At 34.8% G+C, this 20,815-nt stretch overlaps 1 protein-coding gene across 1 annotated transcript in view; it reads left to right on the forward strand.

Annotated features, from left to right (window-relative positions):
- The window catches only part of G2E3 (G2/M-phase specific E3 ubiquitin protein ligase), a 56,407-nt gene that overhangs the window by 25,118 nt on the left and 10,474 nt on the right, over window positions 1-20,815 (forward strand). Inside the window, exons 5-12 of the mRNA XM_008710394.2 lie at window positions 764-888; window positions 2,118-2,283; window positions 9,048-9,154; window positions 9,812-9,928; window positions 13,256-13,380; window positions 13,492-13,624; window positions 16,092-16,399; window positions 18,773-18,954. Coding sequence (XP_008708616.1) covers window positions 764-888; window positions 2,118-2,283; window positions 9,048-9,154; window positions 9,812-9,928; window positions 13,256-13,380; window positions 13,492-13,624; window positions 16,092-16,399; window positions 18,773-18,954 — 1,263 coding nt within the window. The remainder of the gene's footprint in view (window positions 1-763; window positions 889-2,117; window positions 2,284-9,047; window positions 9,155-9,811; window positions 9,929-13,255; window positions 13,381-13,491; window positions 13,625-16,091; window positions 16,400-18,772; window positions 18,955-20,815) is intronic.

Here is a 20,815-nt window from a genome sequence, read left to right on the forward strand (position 1 = left end):
GGGTGACTCAGTCACTAAGCGTCCCACACTTGGTTTTGGCTCAGGTCATGATCTCATGAGTGGTAAAATTGAGCCCCAAGTTGGGCCCCATGGTCATTTGGAAGTCTGCTTGAAGATTCTGTCCCTCTGCCCTCTCCCAACTTGCATACTCAATAGCTCTCTAAAATAAATAAATAAATAAATCTTTAAAAACAAAAACAAAGACCCTATTTCTAAATATGGGTTACATTTATAGGTACCAAGAATAAGGACTGGAACTTATCTTTTGCAGGGGATGAGGGATGTCACTACATAACCTATTACGGGTATATAACACTTTTTCATTTAGTTAGGATAGGGTGATCCTAGCTGATTTTTTTCAAAGATTAGTTTTTAATATTGTTTTGCAGTTCTCCTTGATGAATATTTCGTATTTATGTGTTTCAGATTGGAGACTTTAGGTATAGCCATTATGTTTACAAACCCTTCAGTTGAAAATATTTTAGCCAGGTAGGAAGGAAAAGAAGCTTCTCTGTCCCATCCACATGTTAGAGATAACTCTTTTACCAGAAATTGTTACAGGAGTGAATCTTTAGTGTCTTTAGACTGTTTCTGGGTAGAACCGTTTTTTTTTTCAGAAATTGCTTTAATAAACCGTCATCATAGCTGTTATATGATGAAAATAATTTTCAGACTGCCCACAGGAATATTCATTTATACCTTGGTCATATTATATTACTCAGATTTTGTGTGTTATGACCTCTGTTTTCATATTTTCTTCTAGAAGTGCTGTGTTTGCAAGAAAAATGGTGCTTCAATTGGATGTGTTGCACCCCGATGTAAACGAAGTTATCATTTCCCATGTGGACTTCAGAGAGAATGTATTTTCCAATTTACTGGCAATTTTGCGTAAGTTAATTAATTAATTGTTGAATATGAAAGATGAATGTTAAGGAAAAGTGGAAAATGGATATGGGTATCGCACTGATAATAAATCCTTTGTAAAATTTCTTTTCAGAGCTTCACTGAGTTTACACATATATGTTACATATATGTTTTACATATATATACATATTTAAAGTTGCTCACCTCCTCCTTTATGGAGTCATCTCTATCTGCAAAGTCTTGGGAATTGCAGGTTTTGAGTGGGCTTAACAGTTAATATTCACCTTCAATTTTCAGCTCTAGAATATAATATGAAACTGCTAATTTATTCATATTTTGTAAAAATTTCCACCTTACGTAATTCTAGATTTCTATGCCTCTCTTTAGATTTATGGTCCACTCTTCTTCCGTAGGGCCATGTGTATTTCCCATTGAGTAAACTGAAGGCATTTAAATTTGGTGGAGTCCAAAAAATAAATATTGTGCCCTGGAGTGCCTCTGACAATATTTACTTTCTGAATCCAGCTTTAAACATCAAGATTTATGAATTTTAGTATTTGGTATTATGAGTGTTCTATTTGTTTTAGTCTTTGTGTTCTTAACCTATTTAATGGATTGTCAGCATGTATAACACTGCAGTTTAGAAAATGCAAATAGAAATAAATTTAGTGGTTTAGAAATAAGTTTTTATTTGTATTTTTTGTGTTACTTAATTAAAATATTTCTTTTTAAGTTCCTTCTTTAATTTTGTACAATATTGAGTATGATGGTGTTGCTAACAATAATACATAGTATTCTCAACATAATAACAAGTTACTGAATTTCTGTGCGTTGAGTATTTTTTTTTTTTTTAAGGTTTTATTTATCAGAGAGAGAGACAGAGATAGCGACAGAGCTAGCAAGAGCAAGGAGGAGAGGGAGAAGCAGGCTCCTCACTGAGCAGGGAGTCCAGCGCAGGGCTTGATTCCAGGACCCTGGGATCATGACCTGAGATAAGGGCAGGTGCTTAATCGACTAAGCTACCTAGGTGCCCCTCTAGGAGTTAAGTCTTACCACCAAAAGGTTCACATTCTGAAAGTCCTGCTCTCCTTGGTCATAGTTTGTGAGACTGATTAACAGTGCCAAAGTTCCAGTCTTGTAGGTTAATTGTGAGAGAGATACAAATGAGTTTCCTCTTATAAATGTAAATTGTAATGCTAGCCTCGTGTTTTGTAATTTATTAGATGTTGTTTTTAAATAATTTACATTTTTAGGTCATTTTGTTGGACACATCGACCTGTTCAAATAATTACATCTAATAATTATAGAGACTCCTTACCATGTACCATTTGCTTGGAATTTATTGAGCCTATTCCAACTTACAACATATTACGAAGTCCTTGTTGTAAGAATGCTTGGTTTCATAGAGACTGTTTACAGGTAAGTTATTTTGTAAGCTTTACTGATATAAAATTGTTCCTTGCTGATTTGAATTTTATCTTATATTTTATTTTATTAAAGTTTATTTACTTATTTATTTACGTAATCTGTACACCTAATGTGAGGCTCGAACTCATGACCCCAAGATCAAGAGTTGCATGTTCCTCTGACTGAGCCAGCCAGGTGACCCTGATTTGATATTTAAATTGTAAAGAGTTGACCTGTATATTTTACCTCTACTTGTAACTTAAGAACAGCTTTATTAAAGCATAGTTTACATAAAAACTTTGCTCTGTTGAAATGTACAACTAATATTTAATAAATACGTTAGAATACTACCTTTTAATGTATATTTACACTTAAATGTATATTTACACTTTTGTTGTTTTAACCTAAGGATTTGTTTGTATTTCACAATGAATAAAACACAGATTTAATTCCCATGTTCATTTACATATTTAAACTTAGAAAACCAAGACATTTGAAATGATAATTTAACTAGAAGCTAAGATATTTAAATGTTGAGGCCTTTAAAACAATCACAGCTTCTTGACAGGAACTGATTACTATTTAATGAATTAAAAGTATTCTTTTTGAAAGCCACCTTGTATGTCAAACCTGATGACCATTGGTTTTGTTTTGTTTTTTTTTTTTAAGATTTTATTTATTTGAGAGAGAGCATGAATGGGGGCAGGGGCAGAGTGAGAAAGAGAAGCAGACTCCCTGCTGAGCAGGGAGCAGGACGCAGGGCCCCAGGATCATGATCTGAACCAAAGACAGACGCTTAGCCACCTGAGCCACCCAGGTGCCCCCGATGACAAGTTTTTAAAACACATAAAACACATAACATGAAACACTTTAATATTTATTTGATTCAGAAGATTCTTGAAGGTTTTAAAAAGATCTCACTTATTGATAATATCAAATACAGTAGTATACGTGTGTGAAAGTGCCAACTGATAGACAGTTATAGTTAATAGAATGCCAAATAACAAAGGATTTAATTAAGTTTAACACTTTTTTTAGAGCTTGGCTTTTATTATTTTTTAGTAAAATGAAATGTTATTATTGATTACAGGTTATTCACAAAAGTATTTTTTAAAGTTACGAGATGTTGTAAATCCTCTTATATTTCAAGAAAGTCTTTAAAGTAATAATAATATTCAAAGTACATGAGTGAGTCGAACAATAGACAATAATTATGCAACTTCTTCTCAAATAGCGATCACTCAACCTAATACAAAATATACTTTCAAAACTACAGTTTATCCTAGTAAACCACTGCAGTTTCACCAGGGGTGGTGTCCCCTACTTTTGAACTTACAAATCTTTTAAGCCATCCTGATCATTATGTAGAAACAGAATATTCAGCACCTCATGGACCCTACTTTAGCACATGTGGATAGAATGAGTGAAGCACAGAAGTTGAGTATGGGATCTGATGCTGCTGCCTACACTCAAGCTCTGTTGGTACGCCAGAAAGCCAGAATGGAATGACTTCAAAGAGAACTTGAGATTCAAAAGAAAAAGCTGGATAAACTAAGATCTGAGGTCAATGAAATGGAAAATAATCTAACTCAAAGGCACCCGAATAGATGAAATTCCATATCCCAAATACCTTCACCCAAAGTAGGCAGTTGAGAAGTTGTATAGACAACTCCAGATTGACATTGATATTAACCAATGAAATTATCTTCTTCAAGTCCGAGGACCACATTTTAAATTTAGTGCTATTCATAACTTTTATGACAGTTTTGGATTTATAGATCCTATACCACCAAAACCCAAAGATCAAAGGTCCACCATCAAAACACCAAGGACTCAAGATACAGAAAATGATGAGGGGTCTCAGTGGAATTGTACTGCCTGTATTTCTTTGAACCGTCCTTAACAGCCTTAATCTGCTGTGAACAGTGTGAGGTGCCAAGGCATTTTTGAGCCAAAAGGCCCCTATATCTCTAAAATCATATCTGAAGTTCAAGAAACTAGTCTGTCATCAAAGTTCCACTGCCTCATAGGATTTTGTCAAATTGAAGGTGTGGCAAGATGGTGGTATACCGATGTTAAATGTTAGCCCACAGAGCTAATAATAACCTCAGTCTAATGTCATGGGCAGTGGAAATTCATCACATGAAAGGTAATCTGCTGAAAGACCTGATTGCCTACTGCCTAACCATGTACAGTGTTACTAGTAGCCCATTGTGGATAATTCTCAATGTATTAATGCCTAGGTGTTCTCAGTACCTTTTTTTAAAAAAATTACCTAAATTCAAATTAGTTAAGATACAGTGTAATAATGATTTTAGGAGTAGAATTTAGTGATTCATCACTAACATGTAACACCCAGTGCCCAGTACTTTTTCCCCTTCACGTCACTACTGAATTTTGATAGGAGGAGGGAATAGAACCATAGCTGGCTTGCTTGCTTGCTTGCTTTTTTTTTTTTTTTTTAAGATTTATTTATTTGAGAGTGAGAATGTGAGCAGGGGCAGGGGCAGAGGGAGAACAGGGAGAGAGAATCCTCAAGCAGACTCCCTGCTGAGCACGGAGCCCAACATGGGGCTTGAGCCCAGGACCCTGAGATCATGACCTGAGCCAAAATCAAAAGTCAGCCACGTAACTGACTGAGCCACCCATAGGAGGCACCCCATAGCTTGCTTTTCTTTCTTTCTTTCTTTCTTTCTTTCTTTCTTTCTTTCTTTCTTTCTTTCTTTCTTTCTTTCTTTCTTTCTCTTTCTCTCTCTCTCTCTCTCTTTCTTCTTTCTTTCTTTCTTTCTTTCTTTCTTTCTTTCTTTCTTTCTTTCTTTCTTAAGCTTTAGGTGAAACACTACTTACGTGAAGAAAAGAAACAAGATTTAACTCTTTAAAAATTGCTGCCTCGTGGTGCCAGTGGACAGGGGAAGAACTTCATGATTTCATAGTACTCTTCGCCTTGTCTTTGTCTTCCCTAAAAATGTCTCCACTCTGTGAAGCCAGCAACTAGAGTCTAAAGATGAAATGGAAAGCAGCACGCATTGTGTGTAAAAACATGCAGTGAAATATCCCAAAGCTTTTCCTACTGTACCAGTCTCTCGAGTTTAAGTGATTTCTTCTTTATTATTTTCTTATATTTCTATATGCATAGTGTAATAGTCTTTTGTTAACTGATTTTCTTTTCTCTTTTTAGTGATTAAGCACAATCATCTCCCTTTTTAAGCCTTACCTGAGAGAAGCAGTGCCTTAAAAAAGCTTTAGTGAAATGAAACTGCACAAAATAACTTTCCTCTACTTACTCTGTACTTTGCCCTCATGAGTGCCGATGTTCTGCAAAGACATACAGACAGACGATGCCCAGTGAATTGCAGGAAATATTACAAGACTTAGGTCTATAAAGTCAAACTATATATTGACTTTAGCCGTGGGTGACACAACACAGTGTTAATCTTCCACAGGGAAGCTTAAAAGATTTTTAACCCCCTGACAGAGCAACAAGTTTAAGCTTGTTTCATCTGCCTGGTGTCCCACAGAACTTTCACGAGAGATTACTATTGGAAAAGTACAGTTTTCAAAACCAGCAATAGCAGCAGTACTTACAGCCCTGGTTTTGGGAGAAGTTTAAATGCCTTACTGTTGGGACCATCAGTATCTAAACCTGATTTGGTGGCGGTATCATGTGTATTTATAAAATGAGGCTGGTCATATTTAGGACAACTGAAGAAAAGCTGGGGAGAAAAAAAGCAAACCTGAACACTGAAGCAACCTCAAGCCATCTCTTTATTTTGATATGTTTTTATAAAGAAAGTAAATATTCAGGTGGTCAGGAATGTATATAACTAAATGAAATCAAGAAAAAGAAATAACTATACATTTAAAAAACCAGAATTATGAAGTTATATATTCATGCTTACAATGGGGTGAAGGGAAGTGCTGAAAATGTAACAAAAGTTAGGAGATAATGATTATTGTCATTCCCTGTAGATGTCTGCAAATACATATTTTTTAAATAAGTAGGATTATTACTGGTGTTCTATATGAATGTCAAAGCCTTGACTTCCAGGCTTTGCATCTGGTATATGGGAAGAAGTAATGACAGTCCTAGTTAATTAGACCATGGAACCAAAGCCCTTACATATATTGTGCATTTTGTTTTAAAACTACACCTTCATCTGTAGTTCTGTGTGAAGATTGATAAATCAGTTTTTACTTGTTTTATTAATAAAAACATAATTTGGGTAAAGAAAAGTACTTGAGTGATTACTTTGTTTTTTTTTTTTTTTTGCATGAGCCTCCAACTTTCTTATATTTAGGATTATTCCATTAAAAGTGTCAGAATGGAGCCTATTTTATAACAGAATTTTATAAATTCTGTTAGTTCTTATAAAGAAGTGTTTGTAAAAGTATCCAGGGAGTGCACTTCATAAATATCATGAGAAGTCATCTTTACCTAATGAGGATGAAATTCACATTGTATGAGAATTTTATAAAAGCAATTTATCTTAATTAAGAGTTTGTATTTGAATGAATGTAACTGCCACCAAATGTATCGTCTTGTTAATTTTATAAGTGTATGTTATTTTTCAAAACAATTAAGATTTGCCTCAGTCAATAAGAAAAAAAAGATTTGCTTCAGTTATTTGTTAGTAATGAAACACAGAGAAGTTCTTCAACTTGACTGTAGTATTCATAGGGCTTTTTGCGAGCACTGAAAATACCAAATTTCTAATCCTGTCTTTAAGAAGTCAAAATAATATTACTTACAAAAATGTAGGTCTACTTTATGCAAGTATAATATAAAATCACAGCCACATGGACACCTGTCTATGACATAAATACGAACATGCATTTGTTGCTTGATTAGAGACCAGTAAGAACTAGTTCTTGAGTCATGTTCTGTAAAGGTACTACAGCGCCTTTTCCATTTGTTGTCACAAGTCTTAACTGAAATAGTAAATGGAGTCTATCCTATTATATAACAATCCTCAAAGAACAATTTTTTGAATCTCTGAACTTCATTAATATAAGAGTTGAAGGAAGAACTGTCCTATGCAACAGAATGGGAATTGTATGTAGGTAAGCATATTTCATCATTTGTGACCTCTACAATGCTAATATACATTGGGATTTTATAAGGATAGAGTGCAGATTAATATTTTAAAGTTGATGGAAACTTTTCATTCTGTGTATATAGCGAATTGCCAATATTCTTGTTCAGTTTCGATTTCTCCATCATTGCAGTGGTCTTGTTGTATCTTCCTTATGCCCTATCTTGTTTTTTTTCTCCATACTAGACACTTCCTTATATTGCATCTATTGACTAAGATCTTGATAATCTCTGTACAATTACTCCTAACGGCCCTTTAGGTTCAGAGATTTCAGTGACTTGTTGATTTTCTCCCACATTCATTGTGTGTGTGTCCCACTTGCTAATAGTGGTGTTTTTGTTTGCTTTAATTTTAATTTTATTTATTAATCTCTACATCCAATGTGAGGCACAAACCTATGACCCTGAGACCTAAGAGTCGCATGCTCTTCTAACCTTGCTACTTGTGTTTTTTGAACCTGAATTCTTTTGTTTTCTTTATCATTTATAAACCCTCCCCAAGTCTGTCAGGTCTACCTGATAGATGTTTTTTGTGTATCTTTTTTTGTTGCTAACCTCTGCCTTAAACCCTCTGTGATTTAACTTTAGACACTAAAAAAATAAAATAACTAGACTTTTGAAGGAGCCTACTAACTGGCCTTTTCTCCTGCATACCTTACTCTATATCAATTCTTCACATATAATACTGGCTTTGATTTCCCTGTCTAACCTCATTACTGAGTTAGACATGTAATTTTCATCATGTAATCCTTAAGCATATTATTAATTAGTTCCCTGACCACATTATGCTCTTTCTTGCCATGGAGACTTGATATGTGCAGTTCCCTATTCTTGTAATGCCTTTTGTCCTGTTTTCCTGGCAAACCTTTGTTTCCTCTTCCAAACTTAGGTTTGACCTCACCATTCCTGTGACATTTTTGTGAGGCTCTTCCGTAGTCTTAGGTACTTATTCCTTTCTCTTCCATGTATATACTTTAAAACACACACAAACACTTTACAAAGTATTATAATTGTATCTCACAACAGTTCCTCCAAGTAGGATCTAAGTCATTTTGTTTATTTTTGGTACATAGCATAGTGTTTGCTACCTACACAGTAGGGGTTAAATAGTTGTTAAATGTGTGCTACTTGTTGTTGTTGTTGTTGTTGTTTTTATTGGGGATTGGCTACTCTTTCTAGTAGGTTTATAGTTTTCTGCTCCTGAGTACCCTCTGCCTGCCAGTTCTATATTTCTATTTGCTGAAGCGCTGAGAGTAGTTTCTTCCCTTTTAGGAAGAAAACTAGCTTAGAGATTGAGTTAAAAACAGAACCAAGAATGTTATATAGTAACACTTATTTAAACATCCTTCCTAGATGAAGTAATTCAATATTTGTACTGTTTTATTCAGTAAGAGTGATGGACAACATGGTATGTGGGGACAGAAATGACATTGGTTAAAAAGGTTGAGAAACATAGATGTAAAGCTAAGAACAGCCAATTCATTAACTTAATTTTCTTTTTATCATTGGAAAAAAAGATCTCAAAATTTTAGCAGAATAACTTCGTTTATCAAAGCTTGAGAACTAGCATAGAAAATGTTTTCATAAATAAGCGAAAGGAAGCACATATTCTGTTAGCTATTATAATTTATAACCTGATAACCTGTTAAATTGTTACCAATAGGTTTTCTGTTTTCCACTATAGGTTCAAGCAATAAATGCAGGAGTGTTTTTCTTCAGATGCACAGTATGCAATAATAGTGATATATTTCAGAAAGAGATGCTGAGAATGGGAATTCATATTCCTGAAAAGTGAGTATCATTTAGCCTTTTGACAAAAAGATAATTTAAATGTAGGATTTAATAACAATGGAAGTAATCACATGTCTGTCATAGAGAAGCAGTCATCTTAAATGGGGAAATACAAACCTCCCCCTACCACTGCCTCCTTCTGCTTCCCAGATTGCTAGTTCTTGAGAGCAGGGACTGTGACTTTAATGTCTCATTAGTTGACTTATAATCTCTTAATAAATACCTCAAGTGTGTACAATATTAATTGATTGACTTATACACAAGTATAATAGACTTCAAAATGGCATGTATAAATTAAGAGAATTAAGATGTGGTTTAAAATATATAACAAGGATTTTCTTAATACTTAAAGATGAGGAATCCAGAAATAATGTTACTAAACTTGAAATTAAAAATTAGAAGTGAAATATTAGGAAAAATGTAAGTTCTAGGAAATTTCTAATTTTTCATTTAACATTTAAAAATTCACTGTGAGAATAATTAACTGCAGGATAAAATGACACTAATAGATTTATATCCTGAAGAGGATGATTAATCCTAAAAAGAAAAGTTTTATCCTTGTTCCTAAGTATGTGAAAAGTTTGTGTTTTTAGATTTCATTACTAATCGTTTTATGTAACATTTTAGTTCAAAGTGTATATCTTTATTCGTTTACAGAGATGCATCTTGGGAATTAGAGGAAAATGCTTATCAAGAACTTCTGCAGCACTACGAGCATTGTGATGTCCGAAGATGTCGTTGCAAAGAAGGGCGAGACTATAATGCACCTGATAGGTATATTGGGAAGTCCAGTTGTGCTTATCGTGTTTATTTAAACTGTCAGCTGAGGAAGTAGTTTTCTAGTTAATGAAATGTCATTTTGCTCTTCGGATGTTAGAAGTTTTAACTTGAGAGGAGGTATATTTATTAAATGCATGTTTACATCTGTTTACAGAGAAATTATTGCTATCAGAATAGTTGTAACTTATTTCTTTGGTGTATTTTCGTGAGGCTTCATTTACTAGAGCTGCATTGCCCTATATGGGTAGCCACTAGCCACATGTGGCTATTGAGCACTTGAAATGTGGCTATTCCAAATTGAGAGGTGTTGTAAGTGTGAAATACACAGTTAAGGCTCACTGTCTTAATTTGCTAAGGCTGTCATAACAACAGATACTTGTTTTCTAACAATCCTAGAGATTAGAAGTTGAAGATAGAGGTATTGGCATGTTTTATTTCTTCTGAAGCCTCTCTCCTTGGCTCGTACATGGTTCCTTGCTAGCTGTGTCCTCACATAATTGTCCCTCTGTCATGCCCTAATTGCCTTTTCCTATAAGGACACCAGTCATTAAATTAGGGCCCACCCATATGACTTCCTTTTATCTTAATTATCTCTTTAAAGACCCTATCTCTAAATACAGTCACATAATGAGGTATACTGGGTTTTAGGACTTTTCAACTTATGAATTTGGAGGGGATATGATTCAGCCCACAATAGTCAGACAAAAAGAACTTAGAGTATCTTGTTAATAACTTTTTATATTGATTACATGTCAAGCAAAATGATATTTTGGAAATGTTGAAATTCATTTCACCTATTTCTTTTACCTTTTTATTTTTATTTTTATTTATTTTATTTATTTTTTATTTATTTATCAACAGAGATAGAGACAGCCAGCGAGAGAGGGAACAAAAGCAGGGGGAGTGGGAGAGGAAGAAGCAGGCTCATAGTGGAGGAGCCTGATGTGGGGCTCGATCCCATAATGCCGGGATCACGCCCTGAGCCGAAGGCAGACGCTTAACCGCTGTGCCACCCAGGCGCCCCTGTTTTACCTTTTTAAATCAAGTTGCTAGAAAAATTTAAATTCATTAAATGACTTATATTGTATTTCTATTGGATGGCACTGTTCTAGAACTTAATTTAACTAAAGTAAACTAGCAGTGTTCTTTTGGATCAGTATAAAAAGGGTTTGGTATTTGACATTTATTGATTCTTTTGTAATGCAGTAGATCCTGGCTCTAATCTTAATCAGCCACTATTCTGTGCCTTCTATGTATACTATACTGTATTGGGTACTGGAAATCAAGAGTATCTTCATTTTTTAAGATGCAGAATAAACAGTAACAAATCCAGTTTTGTTGAATTGATAGAGGATATTTCAATAAATTTTTAATCCCTGTTATACAATCTTACTTAACATGGCAAGCTGAAACTTAAAGTGCAAAGCAGAATACTGGGAGCCTTGTTTCTCATGGAAAGTGATTTGGCTGGGTAAGCTATCTTTTATTTGCAAAGACTCAGCTGATGTCTTGCCAGCTTTGAAAAATTTCCCTAAGCAGTTCTTGCCACTCCTGATTTCCCATTCTTGGCTGGGTTTTTTTCTTTTGCGTGCATGTTACAATGCAATTGATGTTACTGGAATTTGTTTTTGTTATTCGACTGAAAATTGTTTAAGGGCAGAGATCTTATTGAAGATGTCAAGTATTGTATATTGCTTACGTGACTGGTGACCCTGATTATTCATTTGTAAACCTCTAAAGGGTTGTGCTGAGGCACAGATGAGATAATGTATATTAAGTGTGTTTGTAAACAATAAGGCACTTTAGATATCTAAGAAACAGTACATTCACTAATATTGATATTTTCTAAATTTATTTCGGGCTTTTTTTTTTTTTTTAAGTTTTTATTCAATTATTTGAGAGAGAGTGCGTGAGCACAAGCAGGGGGAGTGGCAGGCAGAGGGAGAGAGAGAAGCAGGCTCCCCGCTGATCAGAGAGCCTGGTGTGGGGCCTGATCCCAGGCCCTGGGATCATGACCTGAGCCCGAAGGCATACTCTTAACCAACCGAGCCACCCAGGGCTCAATTTGGGCTATTTGGGGCTGTTTTAGTAAACCTATATGTATTGCTTATATATTACTGGTCTCCCAGTCATTAGCTACCAAACTCCCTTTCCTTTCTGGCAGCTACTTGAGGTTGCTATCCCTTGTCTTTTCTCGTAGGACACAATACCTGCCATCTGAATGCTTTTTTTTTTTTTTTTTTTTTTTTTTTTTTTTTGTAATCTCACTCCCTCATCCTTGTGATAGGAAGGTGGTTTTGCTAAAAGGCACCATGGTGTAGTGGTTAGGAGCATGGGTCTGAAGCCAGGTAAACTAGGTTGGAAGCCCCACTCTGGGACTTATTAGCAGTGTGAACTTAATTGGGCAAGTTATTTACCCCTCTATGCCTTGGTTTCCTCCCCTTTAAAATGAAGGATCATAGCGGTTTTCCTATCATTTAAAATTATGATTTTCCTATCATTTAAAAATTTAACTTTTTGTGTAGACTGAGAACTGGGCCTGGTGTATAGTAAGCACGCAGGTTAGTTGTCCTCTTTCTCTTAATCATTTGGCAGAACTATCTGGGAAAGTGGGGGAGACAACACAGAGAGGACATACACCTCCATAGCCATATCCACACAGAGAGGGTATACTCATAACCAAACAAAAAGTAGGCCCCGCACCACAACCCACACCTCTACAGAAAATGTGTATGGACTGGCATACATCACACAATCCAGTGTAGAAACGTGAAGGTGGGGGTGGAAAGGAACACATGAGAGAATATAAATATGGGCAAGATAGTAAGTCTGGATCCTGTTGAGCCGCACAATACTGGGTGTCTAAACAAGCATTTATAAGAAGTAATTCCTCACAGTGAATGTGAAAAATAATATTTTAGGTAAGATATTTACTGATGCTTCTTCCATGTTGGCCACATTTATATAGCATTTTCCCTATGAGCTATTAATTTACAAATATAAAAGAATTTTTTTTTCCTTCTTAATTCTATTCTTCCTGGTGTTTATATTCTTGTGCATGTACATGTTGATATTTAATTTAGGTATTTTAAGTTAGTAAATATTTAGAGGAGGAGGTTGCAAACATAAGTGAAATAGAAAAAAATAAGAAATAGTAACGAGGTGTCAAAGCAGTCAAAGCAGATAATCTATTTTCTCCTCCTTTGGTAGAAAAGTTGCTTATATGTGAGATGGACAGTGTAGCCTGCAGCAGTGCAGGTGGTTGGAATTAGACCAAGTTAATACCAAAATGTAAACCTCTGCTTCTGTTTATGTCCTCAGCAAATGGGAAATAAAGCGCTGTCAGTGTTGTGGTTCTAGCGGAACACATTTAGCTTGTTCCTCATTACGATCATGGGAACAAAATTGGGAGTGTTCGGAATGTAGAGGTATTCTCTACAATTCAGGTAATATTTTGTAATTTTGAATTTTGAATAAAGATGTTTTTTCAAATGTATATTACTTTAAAATTTCTTCCTATTTATCTGTAATGCTAACATTGGGTTTTAAATCTACAGAGGATTTCCAAAAAGCCAAAAAACATACATTACCCAACACTAATAGTGTGGGAATAACTGATTGTTTGTTGGAAGAATCATCACCCAAATTACCCAGACAGTCACCTGGAGCCCAGCATAAAGATCTGCTGAGGTATGTGTTTTGAATTGGAGAAAAATATAAAACTCTTTTTTTTTTTTTTTTTTAAAGTAAGCTCTATGCCCAGTGTGGGGCTTGAACTCATTACCCTAAGCTCAAGAGTCACATGTTCTCCCAGCTGAGCCAGCCAGGCATCCCTATAAAGTTCTGTTTTGAGAAAATTAGAATAGGAAGTGGCCATATATTTACATTTAGAATATTAACTGATCTTAGTATTCTGGAAGAGTGTTTTTCAAACTGCAGGACCAACATTTGATCATGAAGTCGGTGCAACCAGCATTAAAAAAAGAAACCAGGATAGAATAGAATGTAAAATATCCGATTGCATTGCAAGTAGAATATATATGAAATTTACTTTATTGCATACTGAGTCATGATGTAAAATATATATTATAGATCATTTTCAAGGTAGTTTAAAATATCAAGTATACCATGTTACTTGGTTGGAAGGAAGGAATCGTATTTAATATAGTGATTTTCTTTTAAATTGTGTAATCATTTACTTAATATATTTGCTGTCAATGTCAGAGGTCTAAATGTCACCTCTTTAGAAAGTTTAAGGCGTACTTACAAGCATTATCGTATTGTATTAATGCCTAAATATTTTCCTACCTGGGCTGGCTCACCCTGTCCTTAGGCAACCTGGTGCTTCCCAGCTCCCGGGAGGTCACCATATTGATGCCAAACTTAGTGCAGATACCCAGTTGGCATAGCACACAACAGCCCAGAACTCCTGTGCTCAAGCGATCCTCCTGCCTCAGCCTCCTGAGTACCTGGGACTACAGGCGTACACCACTGTACATAGTAAAATAAGTAGCTTTCAAAATCATTCATAACATTTAAGGAAGACTAGAATTATAACTTAGTACCATGTCAGGTATTTATTTATTCAGTCGAAGTTAGGATTTTTAAATATGTGTAGCTTTGTGAAGGAGTTTATAGGAAAAATACACAAAACTAACATTAGTAGCTAAGCGTGATGAAGTACTACTTTTTTGTTAAAAAATAGTATCAAATTAGGGGCACCTGGGTGGTTCAGTCAGTCAAGCCTCTGTCCAACTCTTGGTTTTGACACAGGCCGTGATCTTGGGGTCCTGGGATCCAGCCCTACGTGGGTCTCTGTGCTCAGCAGGGAGTCGGCTTGTGATTCTCTCACTCTCCTACGCACACTCTCTCTCTAAAATAAAATCTTAAAGAAAATAGTATCAAGTTAAAACTTAGAAGGTAAAGGGAATTTCTGTGAAAATATTTGGTAACTAGATTTATAGATAGAAGTGGAATATGAAGTACTATTCAAAAAGTGAAGAAATGCTGTTTTAAGATATCACTTGTGTTAACTGAAAACTTGATACAGATGTTTTTATATTTTTAGTATTAAAAAAATGTTCACGTTAGTTTTAAAACTTTTAATATGTAGCTTTCCAAAGATGTTATACCAGGGAAGTTCGATTACTTGTTCCATGCTTTAACATCATATTATAAAAGAATAACATCAGCGTTTCCATTTCATGCACGAGCAAGGAATCAACCTACTACACAAAGGCATATGTCTGAAGGATTGTCTCACTTCCAAAAGACTTTGGTTTTCCTGCAACCTGGGTTAATGAATAGGGGGTGTGTGAAGAAAGAAAAAGCAAAGCCTCGTCCGCCTTGGGGCATTGTAATGTCTTATGATGAGAAAAATTTATACTTGATTTTGAAAGATGATCCATGGACATTGCTCCAAACGAGATTATTTTGAGTACATTAATTTCCATTACAGGTGGAGAAATTGAGGCAGAGACAATTGATCTGGTCCATACAATTGCCTGGAGGTCTTAAGGCATAGCTTGCTAGGCCTCATGCTAGGAGGTTCTGATTCTGTTTACTTGCTGTTATAGCTCAAGAATTTGCATTTCTGGGGCACCTGGCTGGCTCAGTCAGTGGAGTATGCATGCGACTCTTGATCTCAGGATTATAGGTTTGAGCCCCACATTTGGTGTAGAGATTACTTAAAAATAAAGTCTTGGGGAAAACATTTTGCATTTCTAACAAGTTTCCAGATGCTGTTGCTGCTGCTGGTTTGGAGCCACACTTTGAGAATTAAAGTATCTAGTAAACTTGAAATGCCTTGAAGCAACTGTTTGTGATAGCCATTGGCCAGGAGGGTGAGATTCTGAGCTTCTGACTCTTACATCTGAGTCCACTGAATTGATCAAATTTGAGATAATGATCCTTCAACATTCTCATAGATCTTTTATGATATTCAATTTGAATTGGTAGGAAATTGGGGAGGGAGTCAAGAATTTAGAATCAAATAGCTTTTTGGTTCTGGTGGCAGCTGTTGTCTGTTTTTGGGTGGGAGTTGGGGAAGAATTTCCTTTTTAATTATTTTTTCTATTTTTTATTGGCTGAATAACTGCTGTGTCATGTAAAGTACTTTAGAATACTTAACCTCTATGTTTAAATTCATGTTTTATAGGCAAGGCAGTAAATTTAGAAGAGACGTTTCAACAATAATGATGGAATTAGGGTTTCAAATTAAAAAAAAAACTAAAAGATTATGGATTAATAAAACCAATATCTGGAATAGTGCCTTAGATGGATTCAGAAATCAACACTTTAATCCTTCATATACAATTGAAATAGCATATGTCAGTGAAAATGATAATTTTGGAATAGAGCATCCTGGATCAAAGCAAGAATTCCTCAGTCTCTTAATGCAGCATCTTGAGAATTCACCAGTATTTGAAGGGTCCTTGTCAAAGAACTTGTCTCTAAATTCTCAAGGTAATTTTATTTATTATTGTATCTGCTGAATATACCATATGAAAGAGATAGCTGGTTAGAATTAATATTCAGTCCATGTGGTTGAAATGTGTAGTTCACTTTGTTAGTAAAATACTTATTGAATCACAGAAGAGTAGAGAGAGGGGAGCAATATTTTTACAATTTTTGTAGTGGAACTTTTTATTTAAGAATGGGCTTGATTTCTTTTAGCAATATCCTCCTTGGAGTGAATTTATAATAATTAAGTGTAACTTCTTAAAAATGTACTTTATGTTCATTTTAATTTCATTTGACTAGAGTGACCAAGTGGAGTGGATGATTATTTGAGCCCTTCTTGTTCACATCGTTGGAATTTGCAGATAGGATGTTTCTTCACAACCTAGGATTTTTATCACATAATTTTCTGGTCCACATCTAACGGATTTTTTAATGTACTTTTGCTTTCAAGAACTTTTCATGCACATTTATGTATATGATACTTTTCTGTCTTGTGATGATGAGTTAAAACATGCATTTCAGAAGAGTGATTCATTCTAGCATTCTCTTTTAGGAGATTTTATACCACTTTTGCTATAATAGGAAATTCAAAAAAGTGAGAAGATTTATTTCATTCCTTTTGAATTTTCTCCTGTATATTCCCTAGAACTTCTTTACTGTTGCCTGAAACATCATTAAAATAATTGAGAAACTACCAAGGTTTATTTGTACTATGTATAGTACACACTGTTTAATTCTAAACTCCCTAAAAAACATAAAATCACTCCAAATAATCAGTAATGTTAACTCAAGACAGTTTTGGTACAGTGGATGAATGCATGAATTCACAAAATCTGAATTCAGTTTTGTACACATCTACTTCAGTTGCTTTATATCCTTAGATTAATTATGTAGCCTCTCTGGAATTCATTTAACAGATACAGAAACTGTGACTGCTAATATGTAGCATATAAGGTTATTGTTGAGATGTTATTATTAGTTCATATATTGATAATGTTACTTATTAATAATTTGTTCTTAACAATATTAAGAGAAATAAAGGAAAAATTTACATGATATATTTTTGATTTATCAAAGTAGTTAAAACATTTTACTTATTTTTAAGTTTTTATTTTAATTCAAGTTAACATACAGTATTATATTAGTTCCAGGTGTACAATATAGTAATTCAGCACTTCCATACATCACCCTATGCTCATCATGACAAGTACACTCCTTAATCACCATGACCTATTTCACCCATCCCTCTACCGTTCTCCCCTCGTAACCATCAGTTTGTTCTCTATAATTAAGAGTCTGTGTCTTGATTTGTGTGTGTCTGTCTCTCTTATTTTTTTTCCCTTTGCTTGTCTGTTTTGTTTCTTAAATTCCACATATACATGAAACAATATGATATTTGTCTTTCTCTGACTGACTTATTTTGTTTAGTAGCTAAAACATTTTAAATGAAAATTTAAAAAATATTGAAAGCTAAATGATAAGGTAAGAAAGATAGCATATACTCTTGGGAGTAAATTTGTGCCATTTTGGAAAATAATTTAGCCCTATTTATAAACAACCTTAAAAATGTTTCTATCCTTTGCACTACTAATAACATATATAGGAATCTGTACTAATCAAATAATCAAAGACGTATAAAAAAGAATATGGAAATAGATGTTGATTGTAATATTGTGTCTCATATAGTTGAAAATATAACTTAGCCAAGGTAGCTAGTAATAACGAGATGGTTTATATTGCAGCACATCTATAAATTAGTCTTAGTCATTAACTATAGATTTGAATAATTGTGTATAATATAGAAAAGTTTACAATATAGTAAGTAAAAAAAAGCAGAAGTCAAACTATTTGTCCGTACACTAATATACATACATCAGAGTGTGCACACTGGTTATTGCAATACAATTATATGTGATTTTTAGGGACGCCTGGGTGGCGCAGTCGTTAAGTGTCTGCCTTCGGCTCAGGGCGTGATCCCAGCGTTCTGGGATCGAGCCCCACATCAGGCTTCTCCGCTAGGAGCCTGCTTCTTCCTCTCCCACTCCCCCTGCTTGTGTTCCCTCTCTTGCTGGCTATCTTTCTCTGTCAAATAAATAAAATCTTGAAAAAAAAAAAAAAAAGAATTATATGTGATTTTTATTAAAGATTTTCTGTGTTTACATTTTTTCTATTATAGGTTATTTTGTGTTCAGAAAAATATATTTAGGTGAGATCTATATTTTATACATGATTCTAGTTTCTGTGAATTATTTTACATTTATCTAAGTCTTGGTTTTTTGGGATTTTTAACTTACTGTTTATGTATTCATTATGTATGATGGTTATCTTATAATAATAAAATAATTACATTAGTTGTATTTTCATCTATATCTACAGCACTGAAAGAGAATCTTTACTATGAAGCTGGCAGAATCCTTGCCATTTCTTTGGTTCATGGTGGTCCTTCACCTGGTTTCTTTTCTAAAACCTTGTTTAACTGCCTTGTTTATGGACCAGAAAATACCCAGCCAATTTTAGATGATGTTTCAGACTTTGACGTGGCACAAATTTTAATCAGGGTAAGAAATACACTCGTTCGTTATAATACAGACTGCGTTCTAGTTATATTTGAATGTAAATGATGGGTCTACAATAGAATAATACTCTTTGTGCAGTAGTCAAGAGGTCTCAATATTTCTGTTTACCAGCAGAGTTCACAAACAATTAAGAGATATATGTTAAGGTTGGACAGCTAGAGATCAAAGGGCCGGGTTTAATGTTGCTATAACCTGTTAGATAATGTCACTTTGGTCTGTGGTTTGTTAACACTTCTCAGAATTAGATGGATTTATCTACCCTGCCAGAGACAGTGTAAGGCAGGTTCCTTATTTTCTGCTAGAATGCAGATGAAAGTGCACTTTATATAGGCAGGTGGATCTGCAAAGAGGAAGGACTTGGCTTACCAGTCAAAAAACTTAGTCTAACTCCTACAGGGAGATAAGTGTGATAGGTGGAGAGAAGGACCAGGCTGAATTTCTTCTTTATGGAAACATGTAGGGAGATTCAATGTTTCTACCCAAAAATAGTTAACCATTTATTAAGCCCCATACTACATATTAGCTGTACAAACTCAATTTAGTTATCATAATGCCCTGTAAGTATCATTGCCTACATGTTACTGATTTGGAAACTAATTGAGAGAATGAAAGTCATCCAACTTTTTTTCCTTTAACCTCCTTCCTGCTTAAGCCTGCTCTAGCCATTGTCTCCATTAATAGGCAGCATAGTTTAATGGCTAAAAGCAAATGTTCAGAAGTCAGTTTTTAGTTTGAAATAACTGCTATAAGCTGTTTGACCTTGGGCATGTTAGTTAATCTTGTTAAACCTCAGTTTCAAAATCACAAAGTAAACAACATGGAAGTGTGTCCTTTTATTTGGCCCAAGATGTCTCATCCTAGTTTAAATTGATCCTTTAACTCAACTGATTTTTCCTTTTCTCCTCTTTACCAAAACATGCACTTTAGTATAACTTCATTGTCTCAGCTTCCTCTTTGCTACTCATTTCTTAACTTCTTAGAGTCAGGCTTCTATTCCCACAGGACATTCTTCCAAGTTAGCTAGCTTGTAGCTGATTCCAGGGATCTAATTCACCACATGCAAAAGCCTTTCTTTCCTAAGTCCTCATCTCCTTTTGTAATCATCACTGTCTTTGAATTCATCTTTCCTGTTTTCTTTAATATTGCATTTCTTCCTACCCCTGAAACTTGGGTATTATTCTGTGTTATCCTAACAGTCCTCCCTCTGTACCTTTTGGAAAGCTTCTTCTTGCCCAAAACCTTTCTGAATGATTCCCAGACCTGTGTTTTTGAGCCACTATACTTTTATATCCAGATAGTGTCTGAGTCTTTCTAACACACTGAGCCGAACATGTTTAAGACACAACTGTTTTTTCCTCATAATTTTCCTCGTAATTTTTTTTTTTTTTTGCCTGATTTTTCTTTTAAAAAGATTTCTTATTTCCATGTCTTTCTGGAGAAAGGGTCATTTTCATTCTCCCATATTCCATTCATCAGTGTGTGTCAAGTCATCTGTCTCTAAAAGTGGTTTATCTTCAGCATTTCCCTCTTATTTCTAATGTACTTACTATACCAAACTCAAATTATTTCTACTTTAGGGGCGCCTGGGTGGCACAGCGGTTGGGCGTCTGCCTTCGGCTCAGGGCGTGATTCCGGCGTGATGGGATCGAGCCCCACATCAGGCTCTTCTGCTATGAGCCTGCTTCTTCCTCTCCCACTGCCCCTGCTTGTGTTCCCTCTCTCGCTGGCTGTCTCTATCTCTGTCGAATAAATAAATAAAATCTTAAAAAAAAAAAAAAAAGGAATATCACTTAACTTTCTATTTAAAAAAAAATTATTTCTACTTTAAACAATTAGGATATTA

This window comes from Ursus maritimus, unplaced genomic scaffold (genome assembly GCF_017311325.1).
Source record: "Ursus maritimus isolate PB19 unplaced genomic scaffold, ASM1731132v1 scaffold_36, whole genome shotgun sequence".
NCBI lineage: Eukaryota > Metazoa > Chordata > Mammalia > Carnivora > Ursidae > Ursus > Ursus maritimus.